The sequence below is a fragment of the Neofelis nebulosa genome, chromosome 3 (genome assembly GCF_028018385.1).
Source record: "Neofelis nebulosa isolate mNeoNeb1 chromosome 3, mNeoNeb1.pri, whole genome shotgun sequence".
NCBI lineage: Eukaryota > Metazoa > Chordata > Mammalia > Carnivora > Felidae > Neofelis > Neofelis nebulosa.
The window spans coordinates 21,700,221-21,725,816 of NC_080784.1; the positions used below are offsets into that span (position 1 = coordinate 21,700,221).

At 43.3% G+C, this 25,596-nt stretch overlaps 1 protein-coding gene across 1 annotated transcript in view; it reads right to left on the minus strand.

Moving 5' to 3' along the window:
* Positions 1-84: 84 nt before the first annotated feature.
* The window catches only part of PDGFRL (platelet derived growth factor receptor like), a 70,975-nt gene continuing 45,463 nt past the window's right edge, over positions 85-25,596 (minus strand). The window contains exons 3-6 of the mRNA XM_058720085.1: positions 8,907-9,058; positions 4,504-4,797; positions 2,163-2,302; positions 85-539 (exon numbers count right to left, since the gene is read on the minus strand). Of these exons, the coding sequence (XP_058576068.1) occupies positions 351-539; positions 2,163-2,302; positions 4,504-4,797; positions 8,907-9,058 (775 nt within the window). The 3' untranslated portion in view covers positions 85-350. The remainder of the gene's footprint in view (positions 540-2,162; positions 2,303-4,503; positions 4,798-8,906; positions 9,059-25,596) is intronic.

A 25,596-nucleotide genomic window follows, 5' to 3' on the forward strand; every position in this document is an offset into this window, starting at 1 on the left:
CAACAAATCCTTCAACCAAAAAACCGAACACTTAGCCTATTTTGTACCAAAACCTGCCCATTGACTAGAAATGAGTATACAAAGTTAACATCTATGCTTTTTTATTATAAAAAGTAGAAATGCAGATACATAGGTAAGCAATCAAAATACATGCTTTCTGTCAGAGGAGTTAACACTATTAGACCGAATGACTTCCTTTGAGTTTGGACGTCTGGGTCTGACCCTCAGGGCAGGGGGCGGGGTTTGGCACTGAATGGCAGCCTCCGGCAAAGCATGAGTCACCAGAACCCCAAAGCCGGCCATGCGCACAAATGAACTTGCCCTCAATTCATTATACTTCATTTTCCAAGTCAGGAAAACTCAACAGTGGTCGCTACTGTCGTCTCCCCTTGGAGATTCCGAGCAGTGCAAATGTAATACCCTACATCAGTGGTTGCAACGTCTTCAACTGTCAGGATGCTCTGGGAGATCCTTGTGGTGTGCCCCAGTCCTCTGTGGATCAGCCGCCAAGTGTCTTGAATCGTCACAGGCCTTTCATCCTGTTGAACAACACCCCTAAGTGCTGCAGCACAAACAATAGGCTGCTGTAAACAGGTCCCATTCACCCCACACCACTTGGGGGGGGGGGGGGGGTTCTTGCCCAAACACCTAAAAGACTATTTGGTACATAAAGCACAGGGGAGCTTTTACAGTATATGCAAACATTACACTGTTTGGAATGCTCGTTTTGCTCCTCAGTTTCCACTTAAATTATTTTGGAACCCCAAAAACATAGAACTAGTACTAGGCAAGAAACATGGATAAAAATTTCTGCTGCTCCCCCCTTCACATTGCCCACTCAATAGTTCTGGGACTATAGAATTTAAAGCCAGATGGGGCACCTGGGTGGCTCAGTCGGTTAAGCGTCCGACTTCAGCTCAGGTCACGATCTCACAGTCTGTGAGTTCGAGTCCCACATGGGGCTCTGTGCTGACGACTCAGAGCCTGGAGCCTGCTTCAGATGCTGTCTCCCTCTCTGCCCCTCCCCTGCTCATGCTCGGTCTCTCTCTGTCTCAAAGAAGAACAAAAACGTTAAAAAAGTTTTTTTTAATAAAAATTTAAAAAAAAGAATTTCAAGCCAGAAAAGCCTGACACACTCACTGTGTAAGTAAGTAAGAGCTCCCCATTGTTCAGATTTGGTGAAGGGAGAAGCCAGGCCAAAGGACTCCAGTGGGAGCAAAGTTGTACCAAGAATGGATAACACGATGCCCTGGATGATCTAACTCCCTATTTCTAGAAAGTGAGATGGTCACTTTGGAGAGGCTGCACCCAACTATGGTGAGCCGAATGTTGTGTGTTTTGGATTTGCTGAACAGGATTGTAATATCACCAGTATTAATAAATACACTTTCTGCTCATTAAAAAAAAAAAACAAAACCCAAAACACACTTCCATTGAAAATCATGGATGTCTTCAAAGTGTGACCACACTTTTTAAAAACAAGTACCTACTACCAGGAAAATATTTTTTCTCCAGGGAAACTTCTTTTCCACCAATCACAGCCCCTGAGCCAGAAGTGTATTGGCTACTGAGTATGTCTTAGGAGGCCAAATCTTCTCTGGCAACGAAAGGATTATTCCATGTTGGTAGCAAAGCTGTTTATTTTAGCAAGCAAAATGGGCACAGAGGCTAAATGTGCGGGAGTTGCTCTTATGGAAAGTCTATTTTAAAATTATCTCTGGCCTCAAGGCACCTTTTTGCCAGGGCCTAGGTTTATATGCCCACTTGGTGGATGCGCTCACCACAGGGCATAGCTCGTATAGGGAGCACACTCTGAGGGAGACGAGTTGGCCTCCAATTGACCCAGAAATGGGGGTGGAGAAAGAGGGAGCCCCCCTCCTTTCTCTTTCAGGCTCCGTCCCTGCTTAAGGGTTATGAAGAAAAATAACATATAAAGATAACATTAGGCACTGAACTGCCTAATGGAACCCACTTTTTTTTTTCCTGTCCTTTAAAAGAGCCACTTGTAAATATTACTGGAACAGCTTAGAAAACAAGTAAAACCTGGCCCCTGATACAGTTTCACACACTTCTCACAGTCATTATGATCTCTTCACCTGGGGGTGGGGTTGGAGGACAAAACTAAATTTACTGAGCTGGCTGAGAAGGGGCACAGCCCTTACCTTCTGTCCTGGATAGATCCACCTGAATTCCACCTCGACATCAGGTTCCCCCAGGACGGTACAGAGGACGCTGATGTCATCCCCGCTCCTCACTTTGTTTGAGGATGCCAAGATGGTTGTTGACGGAGGGCCTCTGGGAACTGGAAGGAAACAGGAGACAGGGAAAGTGAGACAGAATCCACGAGTATGATGTTGAAGACAAACCTCGAGGCATACTCTGTTCTTGGAACTGAGCTGTAACATGTCTGCCTTCCTTCCAGCTTCCCAGCCGGCTTCAGGCCTAGACTATCCCATCACTTCTGCTTTCCGGTGAAGCCTCCTCTCCACACTGGCAGTCCAGAATGGGGTGCTCATCCAGAACCCCCAGGCCCAGCCATTACATTTATGTTAAAGGAGGCGGCTAAAAGTTGTGGGAATAAGAAGGGGAATAAAAAAGTTGAGGGAGAAGAAGGTGCTTGGGGACAGAGTGAGCAGAACATAGAGAAGGCTGGCGGGAAGGAGGGCGGCTGAAAGAGTGAAAAGGACCAGACGGGTGTGTGGCTGTCCATCCTCAGAAGGAAAAGGAGCAAGTCTGAATCTAACGAAAAAGGATGTTTGGAGGAAAGGTACAACTACTGGCATCTGCTTGCTTTACTTGACAGCATTTTAGAAACATTGGGGTCAGTTCACTTAAATAATTTTGATGGCGGCCTTGAGCAAGCCAATGGGCTAGGAGCAGGGGCTACAGCAGCGAACAGCACAGACATGCTCTCTGAGCCCTTGGGGACCTCTCTTCATGGTCTGAAGGAGGCAGACAGGAAACAATTGGATAGTTAATGTTCAACTTGGGTTGTACTATGAAGAAGACCAGCATGTTCTGCAAGTTCAGAGTAGCCTGAAAAGCAAGAATGGCTTCCTTGAGGGAACAATGTTTGAACTAAAACCTGAAGGGTGAGCTTGCCAGGCATGGAGGGAGAAGCAGGAAGTCACCTGGAGAATCACTGTGTGAGCTTCGGCTGTGAGGTAGACCAAGGCCAGGCAGGCTGTGGAGCAGGGCAGAGGGCCGAGGGCACCTCAGCCCACATGGAAGATTCTGACTAGAGTTCTAAGAAAAGTGGGAACCCAGGGGTACCTGGGTGGCTCACTCAGTTAAGCGTCAAACTTCGGCTCAGGTCATGACCTCACGGTTCGTGAGTTCGAGCCCAGCGTCAGGTTCTGTGCTGAGAGCTCAGAGCCTGCTTCGGATTCTGTGTCTCCCTCTCTCTCTCTGCCCCTCTGCCCCTCCCCTGCTTGTACTGTTTCTCTCTCTGTCTCAAAAATAAACATTAAAATGATCACATTAAAAACAGTTCAATGTTTAATGGAGAGATTTGAGCATACTTCAATCCCTTCAAGCAGTGGGGAGTTAGGCCAATCGGAAGAGACTGAATTTACACATCCATGGGATTTTCCAGGAGCCCTCGGCACGGAGAAAGGGTACAAGTAGGTGCTCTAGGGAGGTATTTCCCTGGACAGTGGGAGGACAACAGGCGGGCAAAGAGTTGAGGGCACGGGCGGAGAGCATAGCCACGTCGAGTCCTGGACCCCACGCAGGGTGGGTGGGGAGGGCAGGAGAGCAGAGGGGAATGCAGGGGTGGACGGCAAAGAAGAGGACAGACACACAGGAGTCAATGAACACTGAGCAACAATCTGGGCAAGGATGAGGTCATTCATCAAGTTGGTGTCTGACTCAGTGAGTGATTCTCAAGTCGGAGCAGGTGTAGCTGTGGGCAGGCTGAAGGTGCGGCTGAGGGAGGGAGGGGTGCCTGAGGTGGAGGGTCGAGGCAGTCAGTGAACCAGGTGGATGAGCTCCAAGTGGATGTCGACGTCACCCAGTGACAAGGAGGACAATGAGCAAATGAGGGGAATGAATGGAAAGGAGAAGAAAAAGCTGCTGGAGCCACAAGACTCGGGGGAGCAGAGGTTCCTAACAGCAAATGAGAGAACGAGGGTGAGGAAGGGGGAACAGACACAAGAAGAGCTTGACCTTGAGTTGGCGAGGGATGGTGCCCTCAGGAGACCACAGATTTGGGTCACAACAAAGAGGATGCTCTCATCACAGAAGATGTTCTAAGAGGCTGGAAGAACTGGAGAATTGCTGACGCATATCACAGAGATAGTACTAGAGTGAGCAATGGGTGAAGGGAGTCAAGGGGTGTTAGCTCAGGGTCATAGGCAGTTCTAGAAATGGCAGTGCAGTAGAGGAGCCTTTAAGAACAGCATTCTGTGCCTCCTGATTTCCATCCATAGTTTGCAAGAGCAGTGCCTGAGACGGGCCAGCTGGAAGAGACTGAAGTCTAGGCGCTCGCCGGGGCAGGCTTACCTTCCACATACAGTAGCTGGTACTTGACTGAGATCTGAGACTTGCCCCCAGCCTCCGCCTTGCAGTAGACCACCCCCTGGTGGTCGGAATGAGGTTGCAGATACACAAAGCCCCTCTTCATGTCGTAAACAACGTCTGTCCCGTTGGCTGGGATTTCCTTGGCAGGGAACTCCCTGTGGAGGGTGACTCTGGCCGACAGGACAGTCACTCGACAAGGAACCACAGCCTGCCTGTCCGGGTTCAGGTAGACAACATCAAAGTAACTGGGAGAAGGTACAAAGAGTTCTCCTTTCTCTGCGAAGGGAAAGACAGAGGTTTGTTTTTTCTGGAGAAACAAGGTAAGAGCGCTTGAAGAATGTTTACATTCTACGGGCACAGAGAGGGGACTGGCAATATACTCAGATACTGAGTCTTTACGCATAGAAAAAGCTACTCTTCGATGCTTTTCCTTTTTTGTAAAAAAAGATTTTACTTCCCATCTCCTTAAAGGCAACAAAAAGGTATTAGTGGGAGCCCAAATCAGGCCCATGAATTACCCCAATAAGGAAGCAGGGAAGGAGACGGGTTTCCTTAGGTTAAGAGCAGTTTTAAAACCTGTGAGCAGGGGCACCTGAGTGGCTCAGTCACCTGAGCCTCCGACTTCGGCTCAGGTCAGCGATCGCACGGGTTCCTGAGTTCAAGCCCCGCGGCAGCACCATCGGGGCTCAGTGCTTGCAGCACGGACCCTGCTTTGGATCCTCTGTCCCCCTCACTCTGCCCCTCCCTGGCTTGCTCTCTCAAAAACAAATCAACATTTAAAAAAAAAAAAAAACAAACAAAACCTTGTGAACAATCTGCTGTGTCTCTGGAGAAGCCCCAAAGCCTGTACTCAGTCACTGGAACAGTTCTCCAGCACAGCAGAACCTCTGGGAGGCCCGGGTCACTGAGGGCACTTGGTACCCTCACCTGTCCTTACAGCCCAGAGGACGGCGTTCCTGCCACAGCTAATAGAGAATTAAGGAAGGACAGATGAGGGGCCCAGTGGCCTCAGGTTCTGAATTCTGCTTGTCTAACTCTGGGCTGGGGAATTCAGTCTGTTTCTTATATCCTCCAGTTTCCCCTGAAATCATTATCCCTATACCTTAAGTTCTAGATGATGGCACTGGCTCTTACAGAAGTGAGAGAAACGAGGACTGGGTTGCCCACACATTCATTCCTCAGGATGCTCAAGGGACTGTGGGCTAGAGGATTTTTTTTTAATTTTCTTTTGGCATGGCACGTTGAATCCTCTGTGTTCTGGATGCTAGTGTGAGGGAATGCTACAGGAATTGCTAAGAGAAATCTTTGAACTTGAGCATAGCCCCAACATTTAATTGTTTCCTATGTTTTTCCCACAACGTTCCTGATACAAATCATTATTCCTGGCTTTTTCCTTCACTAGCCCTCTTTGTGCCACATTCATGTGATGTTTTAGGTTGGTGACCTATTCTCAGACACAACATCAAATGTCTCCGTGGGCCAAGATTTCTTTGGCTGGGAATGCCAAGTTCACTGACATGGAGGTCCTTCCCCGGCTCTGAGATCAAGGAGTATGCCATGGCTCACTGAACCTCCATCTTTTGTAAGGCTTTCTATCAGGCTGGGTGATGTGCACCACATTCATGATAGATTGACTTTCAGGCTTAGTTAAAGGGCACCTTGGTCAATGTTGTTTCTAACACCCATGTGTTCACACAGAGTAAGTCTATGTGGCCTGGGATGGGTCAACTTAATCTCTGTTTCCACATCCCCATTTGGAGAGAACACAATCTCTAGGACTAAGGATAGCTTTTGAGCAAAAGCCCTTCAGGAATTTCTGATTCTAAGATTCAGAAGTAACTTTTGTTTTGTTTTACAGAGGAAACTGAACCAATAAACAAAACCAGTAGATTAAGTGAACAATCCAAATTCTAGAACACAAAAATGTGGTCTTACTTCTTGTTACTGTAAAACAATCTTTGAAAGAAGTGACCTCACCAGTTGCTTTAACCAACAGAAAGAAAAGAAATTCGTAGTTAGCAGATTCCATCTACCAACAACAAAAAACTTTACTGAAGTTCATTTAAAAAAATTTAGAGTACACATGCCTCCTGCAAACATGTTTGTATTCAAGTCAATGCTAAGCGTTACTTTAAGAAAACTAAGCACATGGAAATTTAGATTTCAAAAAAAAAAAAATCAAATAGGCTACAAAGTCCAAATTTCAACAAACCCCATATTTAGTAAAATGCTCATTAATGTGGTTTCACTACATATGATCATTGGAGCCCAAGCCTTTCGCCATGAGAAAGCTCTACCGCCAGTAATGTTCTCTTCCTTGATCTGGATGGTAGTTACATATGTGCATTCATTTGAGGTTAATTTATTGAGCTGTATACTTATGACTTGTGTAGTTTTCTTTGTATATATTATACTTCAATAAAAAGAAAAACCTTCTGAGAGCCTCTCGGATAAAGAGTCATTATAATATGTGGCAGTTGCTTAATCAAAAACCGCGCAAATTAACAACAGTCAAAAAGAGGCTTCGCGGTGTTTGCAACCAAACTCTGGGAAACCTACAAACATAATGAATGCCAGACATTTCTCTATGTGGGCCGTGGGGAAGCATATGTTCTGAAAGAATCGGAGCCAGGAGCAGGAGGCTCAGCTTCCGAAACAGCTCATCTTGGTTTTGCAAACCCACCCATGCCTGAAGAGACAAATGCTAAACCCTGTACTGAAAATCCAACTGGCCTCTTGGCTTGCTATTGAGAAAAGAGAAAATGATACAACACATTAGGTCATGCCCCTTTTTGATCCAAGTTTCTTCACAATTGAAGTAAATAGTTTGGTAAATATTTTAGCCTTCCTTTGATTCCCTAAAGAGCTGCCCATAAATTAAGAACGAGGACCTAGCTCCAAAACTCAAAGAGAGCCCTTTAACCCTCATGGGGCATTCGGCTCAAGGGAAGTCTTCAGTTCAAACTTTCAATTCAAAATCCAATCTTTTAGAAGGACGTGATAGTGCTAATCATGGCAAAGAATCTTGAATCCGCAGTGTGAAATAGGGTATCAGTCCTTGTCCAGAAAAACAGGCTCTAAAGGCACATGAGCAAGTCTGTGCAACACATTCCAGAATGAGGATCAGAAGGGATTACCTATGAACAACTGTTAGCCATTCGCCTGACAACACCAGTGATGCTAGCTAGTGTGTTTCTGCCTGTCTATCAATCTACCCACCACCTTGTCCTAGAAACAGATTAGGGCAGTAAGAACATTAGATCCCAGGTCAGAAGAACAGGGGCTGACTCTTTACTCCCCGTTACCAGTCATGGAACCCTGACCAAGTCACCTTGCCCTTCAAGGTCTCAGCATCAGCATCATTATTTCTCAAACAGAGATGGTCAAGTAGCTTCTACTTAGTTCCTAGGGGTGTGGTAAAAATGAAACGAGATACATGTGACTCCAACATGGTAGAGTGCTCTGCTGACGCATCTTCTGGCTGGAGAGGAGCTGTGTGGGGGGGAGGGGGAGAAACATTTGAGATTTTGCTAGCATTCATTGATGGCCAGCGCAGAAGATCATTTGGGTCCTAGGCCTAAGTCACTGTAGGTCCGAAAGGCGGAGGGAGTCAGGATGTAGACAGCGCTCATGAGAGCCCCTGCCTGGACACGAAGCAAGCACTGTGCATTTTTAGGCCCTTCACTCAGCGCCGGGATCGGGGCTGGAGCCACAAGGCCCACAGGCTTTGGGAATCGTGCCCCCAAAACTTCAGCTCACAGTACGCTAAGAACAAATACAAGGAGGCCTTTAGCGAAGCATCGTACGGCCATGGAGGCTCTAGAGAGCTCATCATGGACCCTGGAGGGCACAGTGACTACACGTGCACAGCAATGCTGCCCAGTAGAGCTTTTTGTAATGACGGACGTGGTCCCTGTCTGCAACGTCCAGGAGAGCCACGAGCCGCATGTGGCAATGGACCACGTGAAACAGGGCGAGTGGCCCTCAGAAAGTGAGTTTTAAGGGGTTTAATTTTAAGCCATTTTCACTTAAAGGTAAATAGTCACACATGCCTAGTGGCTGCCATATTGGCCAACGTAGGTACAGACTCAGGAATCAGCCCGGGTTCGAATCCTAGTACCACCACTTACCTGTGTGACCCTAAGGAGGTATTTCATTTCGCTAAAACTCCACTTCCCAACGAACACAAGAGAAATGACAGCAGTGCTTCCCCTGGAGGGTCGCTGGGGAGACTTACACGAAATAACGGACATAAACTGACAGAGCCTGGCACACAGGGAGCGCTCTGATCGTCACTATTAGGTACTCGGCACCCCGTTGGAACCTGTACCTCTGGGCCAAGTCCGGAATACCGAAGCGTCCCACCGACACGCCCAACGGTTTACCTGTAAAAAAGATGTAGGTGGAGCCGGTTTTGGTCTCGTCCTTCCTGCAGACGTAGCCCTGGCAGAGCTGTCCCCAGCAGCTAAACTCGCCCGTGTCCGCGGCCGTGGAGTTGACCAGAGTCAGCTGGCCATAGCGCTCGTGCTGCCTCACGCTGTCAATGGAAGCGAAGCCAGCTCACGCGGGGGCGCCCCCAGCAGGTGCTCTCCCCTCTGCTGTTCCCCACCGCAAATCCCCCTGGCTCTGCGGGCTGGCCTCTCTCAAGCGGCACAAACTAGTAACAGCATGTTTGTGTGTGGAAGGGTAGGGGGCGGTCAGAGAGAGAAACTTCTAAAAGGAAGACATGTCGTTTACATTTTTTAACGAGAGGGGATTCTCTTCCACCTCAGCGCCGGAGCTTCCCTAAGTAAAATCACTGGTCCATTAGCAACGCAGCCACAGAAAGGCAGCCGAAGAGCCTTTGCTCCTAATGAATGCACTTAAAGAGCAGTCAACATGAATGGAAGCACACACCGTGGGCCACTGTGAAAATCTCTTGGATCAACAAAGAGAAGGTTCTGAACATAAGCTTGGGATCTTTGAGATGCCACATTTCATAATAAAAATGCAAACTTTTAGGGGCGCCTGGGTGGCGCAGTTGGTTAAGCGTCCGACTTCAGCCAGGTCACGATCTCGCGGTCCGTGAGTTCGAGCCCCGCGTCAGGCTCTGGGCTGATGGCTCGGAGCCTGGAGCCTGTTTCCGATTCTGTGTCTCCCTCTCTCTCTGCCCCTCCCCCGTTCATGCTCTGTCTCTCTCTGTCCCAAAAAAAATAAATAAAAAACGTTGAAAAATTAAAAAAAAAAAAATGCAAACTTTCAGGGCTCCTGGGTGGCTCGGTCACTTAAGCGTCTGACTTTGGCTTAGGTCATGATCTCACGGTTCATGGGTTGGAAACCCGTGTTGGGCTCTGTGCTGACAGCTCAGAGCCTGGAGCCTGCTTCGAATTCTGTGTCTCCCTCTCTCTCTCTGCCCCTCTCCCCCACTCTCCCTCTCTCTCCCCAAAATAAATAAACATTAAAAAATAAATAAATAAAAACTTTAGGGGAAAAATGCTTGGTTGCTAAGATTTACTAAGCCCCCGTTATGCAGCCCACCTCTGGTACAGTGCTTAGAACGTTTGAGCATTTAACTTTCCTCTGACCTCACACTATTATTTCTACTTATATTTTCTCATTTTGCATCTCTTGCATTTTTAGCTTGTTCATGTGAATATATTTGCAAACTGCTTCAGTTCCTTCTGGAATAAGGAGAGACATAAATATTAATATTGAACTCTATCACTAGCTGACGGTAATGGTGATTCAGTGTATTATGTTGCGACAGGAATCCAGATGTATCATCAACGGGAGACATACTCCCCTGTGGCTTATGAGCCTCTGCACGTGGGCATGCCAAAATAAATGGTTTTAATCCAAGGATGCATCTCAAATAGCCAAATGGCTCACCCCTCTGAGATCCACATACTTTTGCGACGTAGCTGAAACTCTCCTGTTGTGCTTTGCAACGCCGTCAGTGAGGTAGCCACACTAAATTTAGCACACAACCAATGTCTGGTTGGTTGTTCCTAAACACAGCCCTGTTCTGGTTCACTGCTGAATAGCTGCTTTCCCCACCAGGGCCTCTGTACTCCCACACCATCAACTACCTCCTTTCAAGGGAACGGAAATCTCTCCCCCTTCAGGAAGCTTTTAATTAGAATCAGCTCTCGCTTTCTCCTAGTGACGTAATTAGCCCCCTTGTTCTCTATCCCTCGGATACCCATGGCTTCCTGTTATTACAATGGATGGCAAAAACTCTGAGGGCGGGGACTGGGCCATATTTGTTTTATATTCCCTCAGCAACAAATCTGTGCACAGTACACAGTAAAAATTCCCTAGAAATGAGTGGAGTGAAATTGAATTGAACCACAGGGTTGGAAGTGGAAGGAACCTTAAAGAGAAGACACCCAACCAGTGATGTGTGGGAAAAAAAGAAAAAGGCATCCAGCTCTCAACACTGCAGATGAAGAAGCTGAGTCTCAGAAAGAAGTGACTTCCCTGAGACCCACAGCTAGTGGACGCTGAGCCAATTACTTAAGTGAGTGAAGTATGTACGCATCAGAGAAGCAAACACATGTAAAGTTCTGCATGCCATAACAAATTCATTGCATTCTTCTAATGGTAGCTTAATTGCGCATAATTGCAGAATTACTAGTAGTAATTATTGTGAATACCACTACAACAATGACACATAATACATACCCCACAGCGGAGATAGCACAGCAAATAAAAAACAGTGGACCTCAAGGACATTACAGTCCAGGTAGGCAGTTAAAACTAATATACACGAAAGGATCAGAGAATAAGTAAACAAGGACAATAGGAGTTCTGAAAAGGGATTTATCCCTGTGGGTTGAAGAGGCTGAAGGCAGCTTTGGGGAGGAAGTGAGACACGCCGGACCTTTAAAGGCGGGGGTGGAGAGGCAGGGGCAGTGAGCTCACTTGCTCAGGAAACTACAGTCCCGGGAGGGCTGGGACCAACCTGGTCTGCTCCTCTTACTGCACCCCCACGGCCTGAGTGCGTGGTGGGTGGAAGGCACTCAATACCGATTTGAGGATTTAACGTATTCCCCACAGAGGACACAGAGGGAGGGGGTTGGGAGTCACAGGGCATTTGGTTGAGAACAGGCAGCAGGGACCACCCTCAGGTGTGGAGGTGGGGAGTGACGGCACCTTAGCCAGGGCATGAGGTGGGCGAGGGAGAGGCAGGAGGAAGAGGGGGAGAGTGAGAGCCTGTTCCTGTGATGAATGGCGCGGCCAGTGCTGGGGCTGGGCCGGGTGCTGGCAGGGGAACAGAAGCAAATTTAAGGCATGTTTTTCTGGGGGACATTTATGACAGACTGGGTATAAGAGGTGGAAGAAAGAGATATATCAGTAATGACCACTCAATTTGTATTTCTATGTGTTAGAAAGACTGGGGCTTTAACCAACCGAGACGGAATCACTGAGAAGAGAAAGGAGACTAGGGCAGGCAAAATAATAGAGCCACCATTGAAGACTTTGAATTTGTGATGAAATGTGGGTCACCGAAGTGTGGATGCCAGTTCATGTGGCACTTGGAAACACAGGCTGAGGCACAGAGGAGATAAAACAGCACTAGATTTGCATTTGGGGGAGTCATCTACAAAGGAGTAAGAGGAGAAGCTAAAAGAAAGAATGAACTCAACAAGGGAAAGCACAGAGAAGAGGAGAAGTTTGAGGACAAAATCTAGAGCCAAACTAGAGTCCACCAGGGCAAGAAAAGGTAGATAGAGGACAGAAGAATCAGGAAAAGGTATCATCAAAAAGGAAGCTTCAAGAAACGGATGCTCGAAAGCATCAGATACCTTTAAAAGAGATTCCTGCCCCTCCCCCCCCACACACACTTCATTTGGTAGAATGAAAGTTTTTGGCAATGACCAAATAGGTAATTTCAATTGTGAGGATACAGCCGGCTTTCAGCAGATAAAAAAATAGAAAGGTGGAAAGAAAATGGAGGTGGATGTCTTCCTAGGTGTACCAAAATATCTGAGCACATTCCCTATAGAGCTCAGAACTGGGGTACAAAATCAGCATTTAATTGATCAACGTATCAAGCACCTTCCGTGGACCCAACGTTTGCTAACATCGTAGTGATAGAAAGTATTACATGCCATTCCTACTAGGAAAATAATTGGGCACAAAGAAATTTAGCACTTGGGAATAACCCTACTACCATGAAATCTGCATGCTGTATCTTTAGCAGGATTGGGGGTGGAAGGAAGGAAATGCACTGGAAAACATTTCTGGAGTTTTCCACCCCCTCTTGTATGCAAACAATATAAAACAGGAAACAAATTATTTAGTAGGATTACAGTTTAAATGCCTGGATTTAAAATGTCCATTTCTTCTAATGGTCTCACATAGTCCCAGCAGCGGTTTCCCCAAAGGGGTGGACTATGACCTAAGGCCTCTGGGGGCAGAGTCTGCAGGATGAAGTGGAGACAAGGACTCAATGAGCCCTGCAAAGCCCTGGGAGGCCCTTCATCCAAGTACTCTCCCCTTTTCTTGTAACACTTTACAAATCCCCAGAACAGTGGACGGTGTAAAGTTTGAGTGGAGCAAAAAGGTGCTGTGACCAAGTGCCCCCCCAAAATATATTTAAGATTAAGTAGAATTTACACTAATTGGCTCAGCTTAGGTCTTTCTCTTCCAAACATGCACTTCCAGACCTGACCCACAGTGAGCTCAGTGAAGGACAAGTCAACGTTTCAAAGAGTATTCAAAATTTAGAACTATGTATGTGTGTGCATCATGTGTGTATGTCTTCCGGGGAGGTCCCGTGGCCTTTACACACAGTCCATTCCCATCAGTGGAGGCTTGAAGTTTCGAGCATGTTGCCCATCCTACTCTCTTCTGGAGGGGTAGATAGGGACGCTATATCATGGGATGGCATAGAGGAGGAGGTTGACAGCTCTCAAACTTAGGGACCACTGTTGATCTCACCTGGGGCAGTGACCAGGTAAGGGTGGTAGGGTCTATGCTCCTATCCTTTCCCTAGACCCTACAAGCCAAGGGCAGGAGGTAAGCCCTCGATTACAAAATAACTAGTCACTGGTCCCATAAATACTTAATGAGCAGAAGTTCAATGGGAGATTCTGAAGTGCACAGTAAGAGACACAATGATACTTAAGTAGTGTGCTTCTCTCAAGTTCCCTCTATACAAAATGCCATGGGCAGGCCAAGGAGGGTAACCAGCAAAGCTTCAGGGCTGAGAGAATCTTAGGGGAAGAGAAGGACTTTCACATGCACAAAATAGGGGGCATGCATTCCAAAGGAATGAGAACCCCTGAAAAGAGACAAAAGGCAGTTTGGTGCCTGGCAAAGACATCTTTGACTGGAACGCAGGTGGGCAGAGGTCTATGGTGACAGGCAGCAGTCATGGGAGGCATAAGATCTTGGACTTTGGAGACACATTGACAGGATTCAAACCCTAACTCCACCATGACCTTGAGACTCCTTAGCTAGAAGACTTGGAGCTCATGCCTTCTACATTCTGGCTACACCTACTTCCTCAGACTTGAATTAACAGCAACAACAGCTAACGCTTGGGAGTGCAGGCTTTGCACTAAGCCTTTTGGATAAGTTCAAGACTTAGAACAGTGCGTGGCACAGAGTAAGTGCTTCAGACATTTTGTATATAGCTATTATGCTGGTCCTCTGCTTTTTGTGACCACATTAGGAGGGAGGTACTATTTTTCCTCTTTTACTGATGAGGACACTGAAACTTAGAGAAGTACCTTGTCCAAAGTCTTCCAACTGGGAACAGTAGAGCTTCTGATCCTAGTGTCACAAAGACTCAGCTTACAAATGTTCATAAATGAAAACGGCATGGATTTCCATCCTACTGAAATGAAGTCAAGGAATTTTGACTAAGAGATGATGCCTCTAACTAACCTGCAAATCCTGCTAAATGTGGACACACACATACACACACACATACCCCACAATCAAAAACATGCAAGATCTGATTTAATTAGCTGAGTAATATTTGTGATAGCCTATTTTCTATTTCGACAGCAAGTTAACAGTTCAATAAGTAAGTGGAGTATCTGGGTGGCTCAGTTGGTTGAGCAACTGAATGCTTGATTTTGGCTCAGGTCATGATCTTACGGTTCGTGAGCCCCACCCTCACTTGCATTTTCTCTCAAAATAAATAAATAAAAATGAAAAAAAATCAGTGAGTAATTAAACGGAACAAGAGCAGGAAAACAACTAGTTATTAAACATCTAGTCTGTAATGGAAAGAACCTAAGGTACACATGACTTTTTCTCAATCCCACGAGACGGAGATGGTCAAATAATACTGGCTAAAACTTAAGTAACGCTTAATATGTGTTAAGCACTGTTTTAATCCCTTTATAGATTTTGACTAATTTCATCCTCATAAAATCTTTATGAAACAGATGTTATTATCCTCCCCAAGTTGCAGGTGGGTAAACTAAGACCGGAGAAGCTAGCTAACTTTCCCATGTAAGTGTTGGAACCACAGGAGAAGAATTTGAAGGTTAAGTAATGTTCCCCGGGCCACTCAACTGTATGATCCCAGATATTGTGCACGGGAGACCGTGTTGCCTGTGTTGACATAAAAGAGAAGCATAAGGAGCGAGAGAAAAAAGATGCAATCCCAAATCCTCCTTATTCAACATGCACTTCGAAAATTAATTATTTAGTTTCTACCACAGGCAAGGTGCTATGCCAAGCATCAAAGGAGATCAAGATTCATGTGTATTTGCTTGTTCATGTTTCAAGTGTTTGTACAGGGCCTTGTGTTTAAGCTTCTTTTTAAGAATGTGTCAGAAAATAACGGCTCCATGATATGCTGGGAATAGAGCCATATCAACAAAGTACAAACCCTGGGAAACAGACAGCTGGTAAAACATATCAAAGTTTCACAGTTTATGATATAAAAGAAAAAGATGATGAAAAGAAATATGTATGAGAAGCTAGTAGAGAACCAAATATGCAAAATGAGAAACAAAATGAATACAGTTTCAGTATCAGAAACTAAGCTGAAAGGTCCCTCCCTCTCTCTCTGCTTTCTTCCTTCCCTCCCACCCTCCCTCCCTCCATCCCCCTCGTGTATGTTTGAGGACTATCCAAGGACCTCCTCAAAATGCTTGCAATATAACTCCAGTATTTCTATCCCAACAACAGGTTATGTTAATGTCTGTGAATGTGACTCAGGACTTTTCTACTACAACGACTTATGCCAGATTCTTCTGTATTCTTAAAAAGAAGTCAGAGGATGGGATCAAGTTGACAGAGAAGAAAAACCCTGAGCTCACCTCTTCTCACAGACACAACAAAACAACTACTTAAGAACAATTCTCTCCGGGAACAACTTGGAGACCAGCAGAGCAGCTCCAAAACAACCACAGATATAAAGAAAAAGGCACATTAAGAGGAGGAGAAGGGTCAAAGACACCATACAGTGAGGGCTCACACCCCTGGCACAGAGAGGAGGTAATCCCTGAGCACTGAGGGGTTCACATCAGCTACCTCAGCGCTGGGGACCTGCAACAGGAAGACAAAACCCAGGAATGTCTTGCTTTGAAAACCAAGGTTTCACCTCAAGAAAGCCAGAGACAATAGGAAGTCAAAACTCTACTTTTCAAGGGCTTGAACACAAGTTACTCACACCGAGACCTAGCACAGAGGCAGCAGTTTGAACAGTGCCTGGGCCATATGTGAAAGAGATTTATTGACTAATTTTAAGGCATGGACTGTAGGAGCAGGGATCTGTAGGGATGTTCTTTAAGAGGGGAAGGCTGGTAAGGTCATTTTATTTACTCTCCCTCTATCTAGCTGGGCCAACACTGGTGGGTGCCACCTCTGACACATTCCATCTACCTTGCCAGCCCACTCACCCCACCTCCACATTACCCTGTGGACCCACCTGACCAGTAGCTGACCCACCAAAATGGCTGTCACTCTGCCTCACCCAGGAGGTGGCCTCAGCTAGGACTGGTATCCCCAACGCAACTCCCGCTATGCCTACCACACTTGGTGAGTAGCCTTGGCTTGGACCGTTGCCCCTCAGAGTGAATCACAGCGCAGGGCCTGGGTGGCTCAGTCGGTTAAACGTCTGACTTTGGCTCAGGTCCTGATCTCGCTGTTCATCAGTTCAAGCCCCACATAGGGCTCTGTGCTGACAGCTTGGAGTCTGAAGCCTGCTTCAGATTCTGTGTCTCTTTCTCTCTCTGCCCTTCCCCAACTCGCACTCTGTCTCTCAAAAACAAATAAACATTAAGAAAAAATTTTGGGGGGGGTGCACGTGGGTGGCTCAGTTAAGCATCTGACTTCAGCTCAGGTCATGATCTCGCGGTTTGTGAGTTCGAGCCCCACGTCGGGTTCTGTGCTGACAGCTCGGAGCCTGGAGCCTGCTTCAGATTCTGTGTCTCCCTCTGTCTCTGCCCCCCCACCCCCACCCCTGCTCATGCTCATGCTCTGTCTCTCAAAAATGAATAAATGTAAAAAAAAAAAAAATTACAAAAAATTTAAGTGAATCACACCACGAGGAGGGGGGACCTGCCACACATACCAGTAGAACCACAAAAGTCGAAACTAGTCCTTACAACTCTGTTCACCAGCAGCCCTGCAGCAGCTATAGCCCAGCCACAAGAAGGTGCCTACAGATCACACAGGGGTCACCCCTGGAGTGCCTGGTTCTGGTGGCTCTTGGGGGGATTGTTCTTCTGGGACCCAGAGGACACCTACTATTTAAGGCCATTCCTTCAAGACTGAGAGACATAGCTGATCTACGTAATACATAGAAACAAACAGAGAGTCAGACAAAATGAGGAGACGGAGGAATAGGACAAAACCTCAGGAAAAGAACAAAATGAAGTAGAGATAAGCAATCTCTAAGAATTCAAAGTAATGGTCATAAAGGTGCTAACTGGGCTCAGAAAAATAATAAATGAACAGTGAGAATGTCAACAAATAAAAATAAAATATTAAAAAGAACTAATCAGAACTGAAGGCTACAATAAATGAAATTTCAAAAATACACCAGAGATGGCACACCTGGGTGGCTCAGTTAGGTGAGCATCTGACTTCGGCTCAGGTCATGACTTCACTGTTCGTGAGTTCAAGCCTCATGTCAGGGTCTGTGCTAACAGCTCAGAGCCTGGACCCTGCTTCCGATTCTCTGTCTTCCTCTCTCTCTGCCTCTCCCCCATTCGTTCTCTCTCTCTCTCTCTCTCTCTCTCTCTCTCTCAAAAATAAATAAACATTAAAAAAAATTTTTTTTAAATACACTGGAGAGAATCAACATCAGATTAGAGGATGCAGAAGAACAAACCCGTGATCTGGAAGACAGAGGAGTGGAAACCATCCAAATGAAAGAGAGAAAAAATTTTAATAAAGATAGTTTAAAAGATCTCTAGACAACATTAAGCATAAAACATTAACGTTATAGGTATCCCAGAAAGGAGAACAGAGAGAAAGGGACAGAACACTTTTGTGAAGAAATAATAGCTGAAAACTTCTCTAACTTGGGAAGGAAAACAGACATACAGGTCCAGGAATCAGAGTCCCAAACAAGATGAACCCAATGAGCTTCACATGAAGACATATTGTAATTAAACTGTAAAAAATTAATTATAAAGAGAGAATCTTAAAAGCAGCAACAAAAAAGCAACTAATGACATACAAGTTACATACATCAGCTGACTTTTCAGCAGAAACGTTGCAGGCCATGAGGAAAAGACATATATTCAGGGTGCTGAAGAAAAGGCCTACAATCAAGAACAATCTTCCCACCAAGACCTACTCAGAATTGGAGGCGTAAAGAGTTCCCCAGACAAACAAAACTTAAAGGAGTTCATTAGCACTAAACAGGTCTTACAAGAAACGTTAAAAGGATCTCTTTAAGCAGAAAAGAAAAAGTCGTAACTACAAGTAAGAAAATTGTAACAGAAAAAAAATATTAATGGTAAAAGTAAACACACAGTAAAAGCAGTGGATCAACCACCTGTAAAGCTAGTGTGAGGGTTAAAAGGCAAAAGTAGTAAAACGAATCAGACCTAGAATAATTGGCTAAGGAGTACACAAAAATACATAAAATATGATGTCAAAAACATAAAATGTGGCAAGGGAAAATAAAATGTAATGCTTTTAGAATGTGTCCAAACTTAAGTGACCATCAACTTAAAGGAGACTACTGTATACTTAGGTTTGTCATACACAAACCTCATGATAACTGCGAACCAAAAACCTACAAGAAATTTAAAGAGAGAGCGAGAGAGAGAGAGAAAGGAAGCCAAACATTACACTAATTAAAATCATCAAAACACAAGGGAAGGAACCAAGGAAAAAAAAAAAAAAAAAAAAGACACAGCGACAGACTACAAAAACAACCGGAAAATAGAATGGCAATAAGCACATACCTCTCAATAATGACTTTAAATGTTACTGTACTAAATGCTCCAATCAAAACTCAAAGGGTGAGTGAACGGATAGAAAAACAAGATCCTCTATATGCTGCCTACAAGAGACTCACTTCGGACCTAAAAGCACATACAGACTGAAAATGAAGAGATGAAAAAAAGACATTCCATGAAAATGGAAATGAAAAGAAGGCTGGCATAGCAACACTTACGTCAGACTTTAAAACAAAGACTATAACAAAATACATAGAAGGGGCATTACTTAATGGTAAATGGATCACTCCACCGAGAGGATATGACTGTATTTATCTATGCACCCAACACAGGAGCATCTGAACATGCAAAGCAAATATTAACAGATATAAAGGGAGAAATTGACAGTAATACAATAACATTAAGTGACTTTAACATTCCATTTACATCAATGGATAGATTATCCAGACAGAACATCAATAAGGAAACAGTGTCCTTAAATGAAACTTTAGACTACATAAACTTAATAGAGATATACATAACAGTTCAAAAAAAACCAAAAGAAAACAGCAGAATGCACATTTTTTTCAATTGCCCAGGGAACATTCTCCAGATTAGATGATATTTTTGCAACAAAACAAGTCTCAATAAATTTAAGAAGATTGAAATCATATTAAGCATCTTTCCAAACACAACAATATGAAACTAGAAATTTTCACAAGAAAAAACCTGGAAAAAACACAAATGAGGCTGAACAACACACTCCTAAATAATCTGGGTCAATGAATAAATTCTAGAGTATGTTTAAAAATACCTTGAGACAAATTAAAATGGAAACACAATGTTCCATTATCAATGGGACTCGGCAAAAGCAGTTCTAAGAGGGCAGTGATACAGACTATCTCAAGAAACAAGAAAGATCTCAAAGAAACAATCTAACCATACATTCAAAGTAACTAGGAAAAGCATAACAAACAAAACCCAAAGTAGTAGAAGGAAGGAAATAACAAAGAGGAGAATAAAAATAAATAAATTATAGGGGCGCCTGGGTGGCTCAGTCGGTTGGGCGTCCGACTTCGGCCCAGGTCACGATCTCGCGCTCCGTGGGTTCGAGCCCCGCGTCGGGCTCTGTGCTGACAGTTCACAGCCTGGAGCCTGTTTCGGATTCTGTGTCTCCCTCTCTCTCTCTGACCCTCCCCCGTTCATGCTCTGTCTCTCCCTGTCTCAAAAATAAATAAACGTTAAAAAAAAATTTTTTTTAAATAAATAAATAAATAAATAAATAAATAAATAAAACACACACAAATAAAAAAATAAAAAAAAGATCAATGAAAGTAGGAGCTGTTTCTTGGAAAAGAGAAAAATGATAAACCTCTAGCCAGGCTCATTAAGAAGAAAAGAGAGAGGGCCCAGAAAAATAAAATCAGAAATAAAAGAGGAGAAATTACAACTACATAAATACAAAAGACTGAAATGAACAACATACACCAACAACTTGAGCAATCTAGAAGAAAGGAATAAATTCTTAGAAACATACAGTCTTCCAAGACTGAATCAGGAAGAAATAAAATATCTGAACAGAATAATCACTGGTAATACTATTAAATCCGTAATCCAAAACCTCCCAACAAAGTCCAAGACCAGACGGCTTCACAGGTAAATTCTACCAAATATTTAAAGAAGAGTTCATAGTATACTTCTCAAACTATTCCAAAAAATGGAGGAGGAAGGAATGCTTCCAAATTCATTCGACAAGGCCAGCATTACCCTGAAAGCAAAACCAGACAAAGACACTATAAAAAAAAAAAAAAGAAAAGAAAATTATGTGCCAATATCTCTGATGAACACAGCTGCAAAAATCCTCAACAAAGCATTAGCAGGCCAAATTCAAAAATACTTTAAAAGAATAATACACCATGGGAATGCAAGCTGGTGCAGCCACTCTGGAAAACAGTATGGAGGTTCCTCAAAAAACTAAAAATAGAACTACCCTACGACCCAGCAATTGCACCATTAGGCATTTATCCAAGGGATACAGGCATGCTGTTTCGAAGGGACATATGCACCCCAATGTTTATAGCAGCACTATCAACAATAGCCAAAGTATGGAAAGAGCCCAAATGTCCATAAATGGATGAATGGAAAAGGAAGATGTGGTATATATATACAATGGAGTATTACTCAGCAATCAAAAAGAATGATATCTTGCCATTTGCAACCACGTGGATGGAACTGGAGGGTATTATGCTAAGCAAAATTAGTCAGAGAAAGACAAACATCATATGACTTCATTCATATGAAGACTTTAAGAGACAAAACAGATAAACATAAGGGAAGGGAAGCAAAAATAATATAAAAACAGGGAGGGGGACAAAACACAAGAGACTCTTAAATATGGAGAACAAACAGGGTTATGGAGGGGTTGTGGGGGGGTGGGCTAAATGGGTAAGGGACATTAAGGAATCTACTTCTGAAATCATTGTTGCACTGTATGATAACTAATTTGGATGTAAATTTAAAAAAATAAAATTAAATATTTGTTTTAAAAAAAGAATAATACACCAATAAACAACTCCACCTGTAGGGATAAGTTACGGTTACCTATATGTTTATTGCAGCAATGACTCAGATGGGAAAGTGACAAATAACATAAAATTCCAACAATAGAGATTTAGTTAAACATACTGTGGTATTATAGTAACAGAAAAATATTCATGATATGTCAAGGAAAAAATTAACCATACAACAGTATATACATTTTTACACAATTATTTTAAATATAAAAGTAAAACTGGAACTTACATTTCAAAGGGCTCAAAAAGGAACAAAGTACAAAGCCAGTAGAAGGAAGTAAATAAAAGATTACAGAAGAAATAAATAGAAACTAAAAACCAATAGAACAGATTGATGAAACTAGAAGCTGGTTCTTTGAAAAGATCAACAAGATTGAGAAACTTTTAGCCAGACTCATCAAGAAAAAAAAAGAGAGGACTCAAAATCAGAAATGAAAGAGGAGAAGTAACAACCAAGGCACCGGAAATACAAAGGATTATAAGAATATTATGAAAAATTATATGCCAACAAATTGGACAACCTTGAAAAAATGGGTACGTTCCTAGAAACATGTAACTTTCTAAAACTAAAGCTGAAAGAAATAGAAAATTTTAACAGACCAATCACCCACAATGAAACTGAATCAGTAATCAAAAAACTTCTAACAAAGTCCAGGACCAGAGGCCTTCACAGTTAGATTCAACCTAACATTTAAATTAGAGATTGGGGCGCCTGGGTGGCTCAGTCGGTTAAGCGGCCGACTTCGGCTCAGGTCATGATCTCGCGGTCCGTGAGTTCGAGCCCCGCGTCGGGCTCTGTGCGGACAGCTCAGAGCCTGGAGCCTGTTTCAGATTCTGTGTCTCCCTCTCTCTCTGCCCCTCCCCGTTCATGCTCTGTCTCTCTCTGTCTCAAAAATAAATAAACGTTAAAAAAAAATAAATTAGAGATTAATACCTAGTCTTCTCAAATTATTTCAAAAACTACAAGAGGAAAGAAAGCTTCCAAGGTCATTCTGTGAGGTTAGCATTACCCTGATACCAAAACCAGGCAAAGATACTACAAAAAAAAAGAAAACCAAAGGCCAATATCTCTGATGAACATCAATGCAAAAATCCTCAACAAAATATTAGCAAACCAAAACCAATAACACATTAAAAAAATCATCCACCATGGTCAAGTGGGATTTATTCTTGGGATGCAAGGGTGATTGAATATATGCAAATCAATCAACCTTAAACATCACATCAACACAAGAAGGGATAAAAAACTAGATCATCTCGGGGTGCCTGGGTGGCTCAGTTGGTTAAACATCTAACTTCGGCTCAGGTCATGATCTCACAGTCTGTGAGTTTGAGCCCCACATGAGGCACTGTGCTGACAGCTCAGAGCCTTGGAGCCTGCTTTGTCTCTCCCTCTCTCTCTGCTCCTCCCCTGGCTTGTGCTCTCTCCCTCTCTCTCTCTCTCTGTGTATCTCTCTCTCTCAAAAATAAATAAACACTAAAAAAAAAAACCTTGATCATCTCAACAGATGCAGAAAAAGCAACTGACAAAGTACAACATCCACTTGTGATAAAAACTCTCAACAAAGTAGGTTTAGAGGGAAGATATCTTTAGAGGGAACATATCTCAGCATAATAAAGGCCATATATGACAAACCCACAGCAAAGATCATACTGAATGGTGAAAAACTGAGAATGTTTCCCTAAGATCAAGAACAAGACCAGGATGTCTACTGTCACCACTTATATTCAACATAGTACTGGAAGTCCTGGCCACAGCAAACAGATGAGAGAAAGAAATAAAAGGCATCCAACCTGAGAAGGGAGAATTAAAACTTTTACTCTTTGGAGACAACATGATCTTATATATAGAAAACCCTAAAAACTGTACACACACACATAAAACTACTAGAAAAGTAAAGTCACAAGATAGAAAATATACAGAAGTCTGTTGCATTTCTCTGCACTAATAATGAAGCTACAGAAAGAGAAATTAGGAAAACAATCCCATTTACAACTGCACCAAAAATAATAAAATACCTAGGACTAAACCTAACCAAGGAAGTGAGAGACCCGTACTTCCAAAATTATAGAACACTGATGAAGGAAACTGAAGATGGGCAAACAAATGGAAAGATATTCCATCCTCACGAATTGAAACAAGCAATACTGTCAAAATGTCCATATCGCTCAAAGCAATCTACAGTTTAACGCAATCCCTATGAGAAGAGTGACAGCATTTTTTTTTAAGAACTAGAGCAAACATTCACAAAATTGTACAGAACCCTAGAAGACCCCAAATAACCAAAGTGATCTTGAGAAAGAACAAAGCTGGAGGTATCACAATCCAGATTCCAAGATATACTATGTAGCTATAATAACCCAAACAGTATGGAACTGGCACAAAAATAGACATATAGGTCTTTGGAACAGAATAGAGAGCCCAGAAAGAAACCCACACCTATATGGTCAATTGATCTGTGACAAAGGAGGAAAGAATGTACATTGGGTAACAAACAGTGTCTTCAATAAGTGGTGTACTGGAAAGGCTGACGGCATCATGCAAAAGGATGAAACTGGACCACTTTCTTACACTATGCACAAAACTAAACTCAAAATGGATGAAAGACCTAAATGTGAAGCCTGAAACCATAAAACTCCTGGAAGAAAACATAGACAGTAATTTCTTCTATGTCATCGGCTATAAAAACATTTCTCTAGATATGTCTCCTCAGAACACAAAAGCAAAAATAAACCACTGGGACTACACCAAAATAACCATCAACAAAACAAGGCAATGACAACCAACTGAATAAAAGAAGATATTTGCAAATGGTGTATCTGATAAGAAATTAACATCCAAAATATATAAAGACCTTATACAACTCAACAACAACAAAATAATAATAATCTGACTAAAAAATGGGCAGATGACCTAAACAGACATTTCTCCAAGGAAGACATACAGATAGCCAGTCGACACATGAAAAGAGGCTCATCTTTTGGGTATTTACCCAAAGAAAACCAAAAACTAATTCAAAAAGATACATGCTTCCCTGTGTTTATTGCAGCCTATTTACAATTGCTAAGATATGGAAACAACCCAAGTGTTTTATCAAGAGACAAATGAATAAAGAAGATGTGGTATATATAAATGCAATGGAGTATTACCCAGCTTTAAAAAAGAATGGTATCTTGGGCACCTGGGTGGCTCACTCAGTTGAGCGTCCAACTTCGGCTCAGGTCATGATCTCACAGTTCATGGGTCCGAGCCCTGCATCGGGCTCTGTGGTGACAGCTCAGAGCCCGGAGCCTGCTTCGGGTTGTGTGTCTCTCCCTCTCTCTGCCTCTCCCCTGTTCACACTCTGTTTCTCTCTCTCAAAAATAAATAAATATTTAAAAAAAAAAGAATTATACCTTGCCATTTGTAACATGATTGGACCTAGAGGGTATAATGCTAAGTGAAATAAGTCAGAGAAAGACAAATACCATATGATTTCACTCATATGTGGAATTTAAGAAAGAAAACAAACAAGCAAAGGGGAAAAAGAGAGAGAAACAAACCAGGAAACAGGCTCTTAACTATAGAGAACAAACAGATGGTTACCAGAGGGGAGGTAGGTGTGGAGACAGGTGAAATAGTCAAGGGGCAAGAGTACACTTATCATGAGCACTAAGTAATACACAGAATTAGCGAATAATTATATCGCACATCTGAAACTAATGTAACAATGTATGTTAATTATACTTTAACAAAAATAAAGCTAAAACTGGAAGATTCTAGGGGCGCCTGGGTGGCTTAGTTGGTTAAACATCTGACTTCGGCTCAGGTCATGATCTTGCAGTTCATGGGTTCGAGCCCCGCGTCGGGCTCTGTGCTGACAGCTCAGAGCCTGGAGCCTGCTTCCGATTCTGGGTCTCCCTCTCTCTCCGCCCCTCCCCTGCTCATGGTTTGTCTCTCTCTGTCTCAAAAATAAACAAACATTAAAAAAAATTTTTTAAAAACTGGAAGATTCTATGCTATGGTGTTAACAGTGTATCTTGAATTTTTAGTGATCTCTTTAATTATCTATAGTGTCCAACTTTCTAAATTGTATAAGTATTTATTATTCTGTAATAAAGAAATGAAAACTATAATAAAAGCAAGTCAGGTTAAATCACTTAAAAAACTTTAGAAC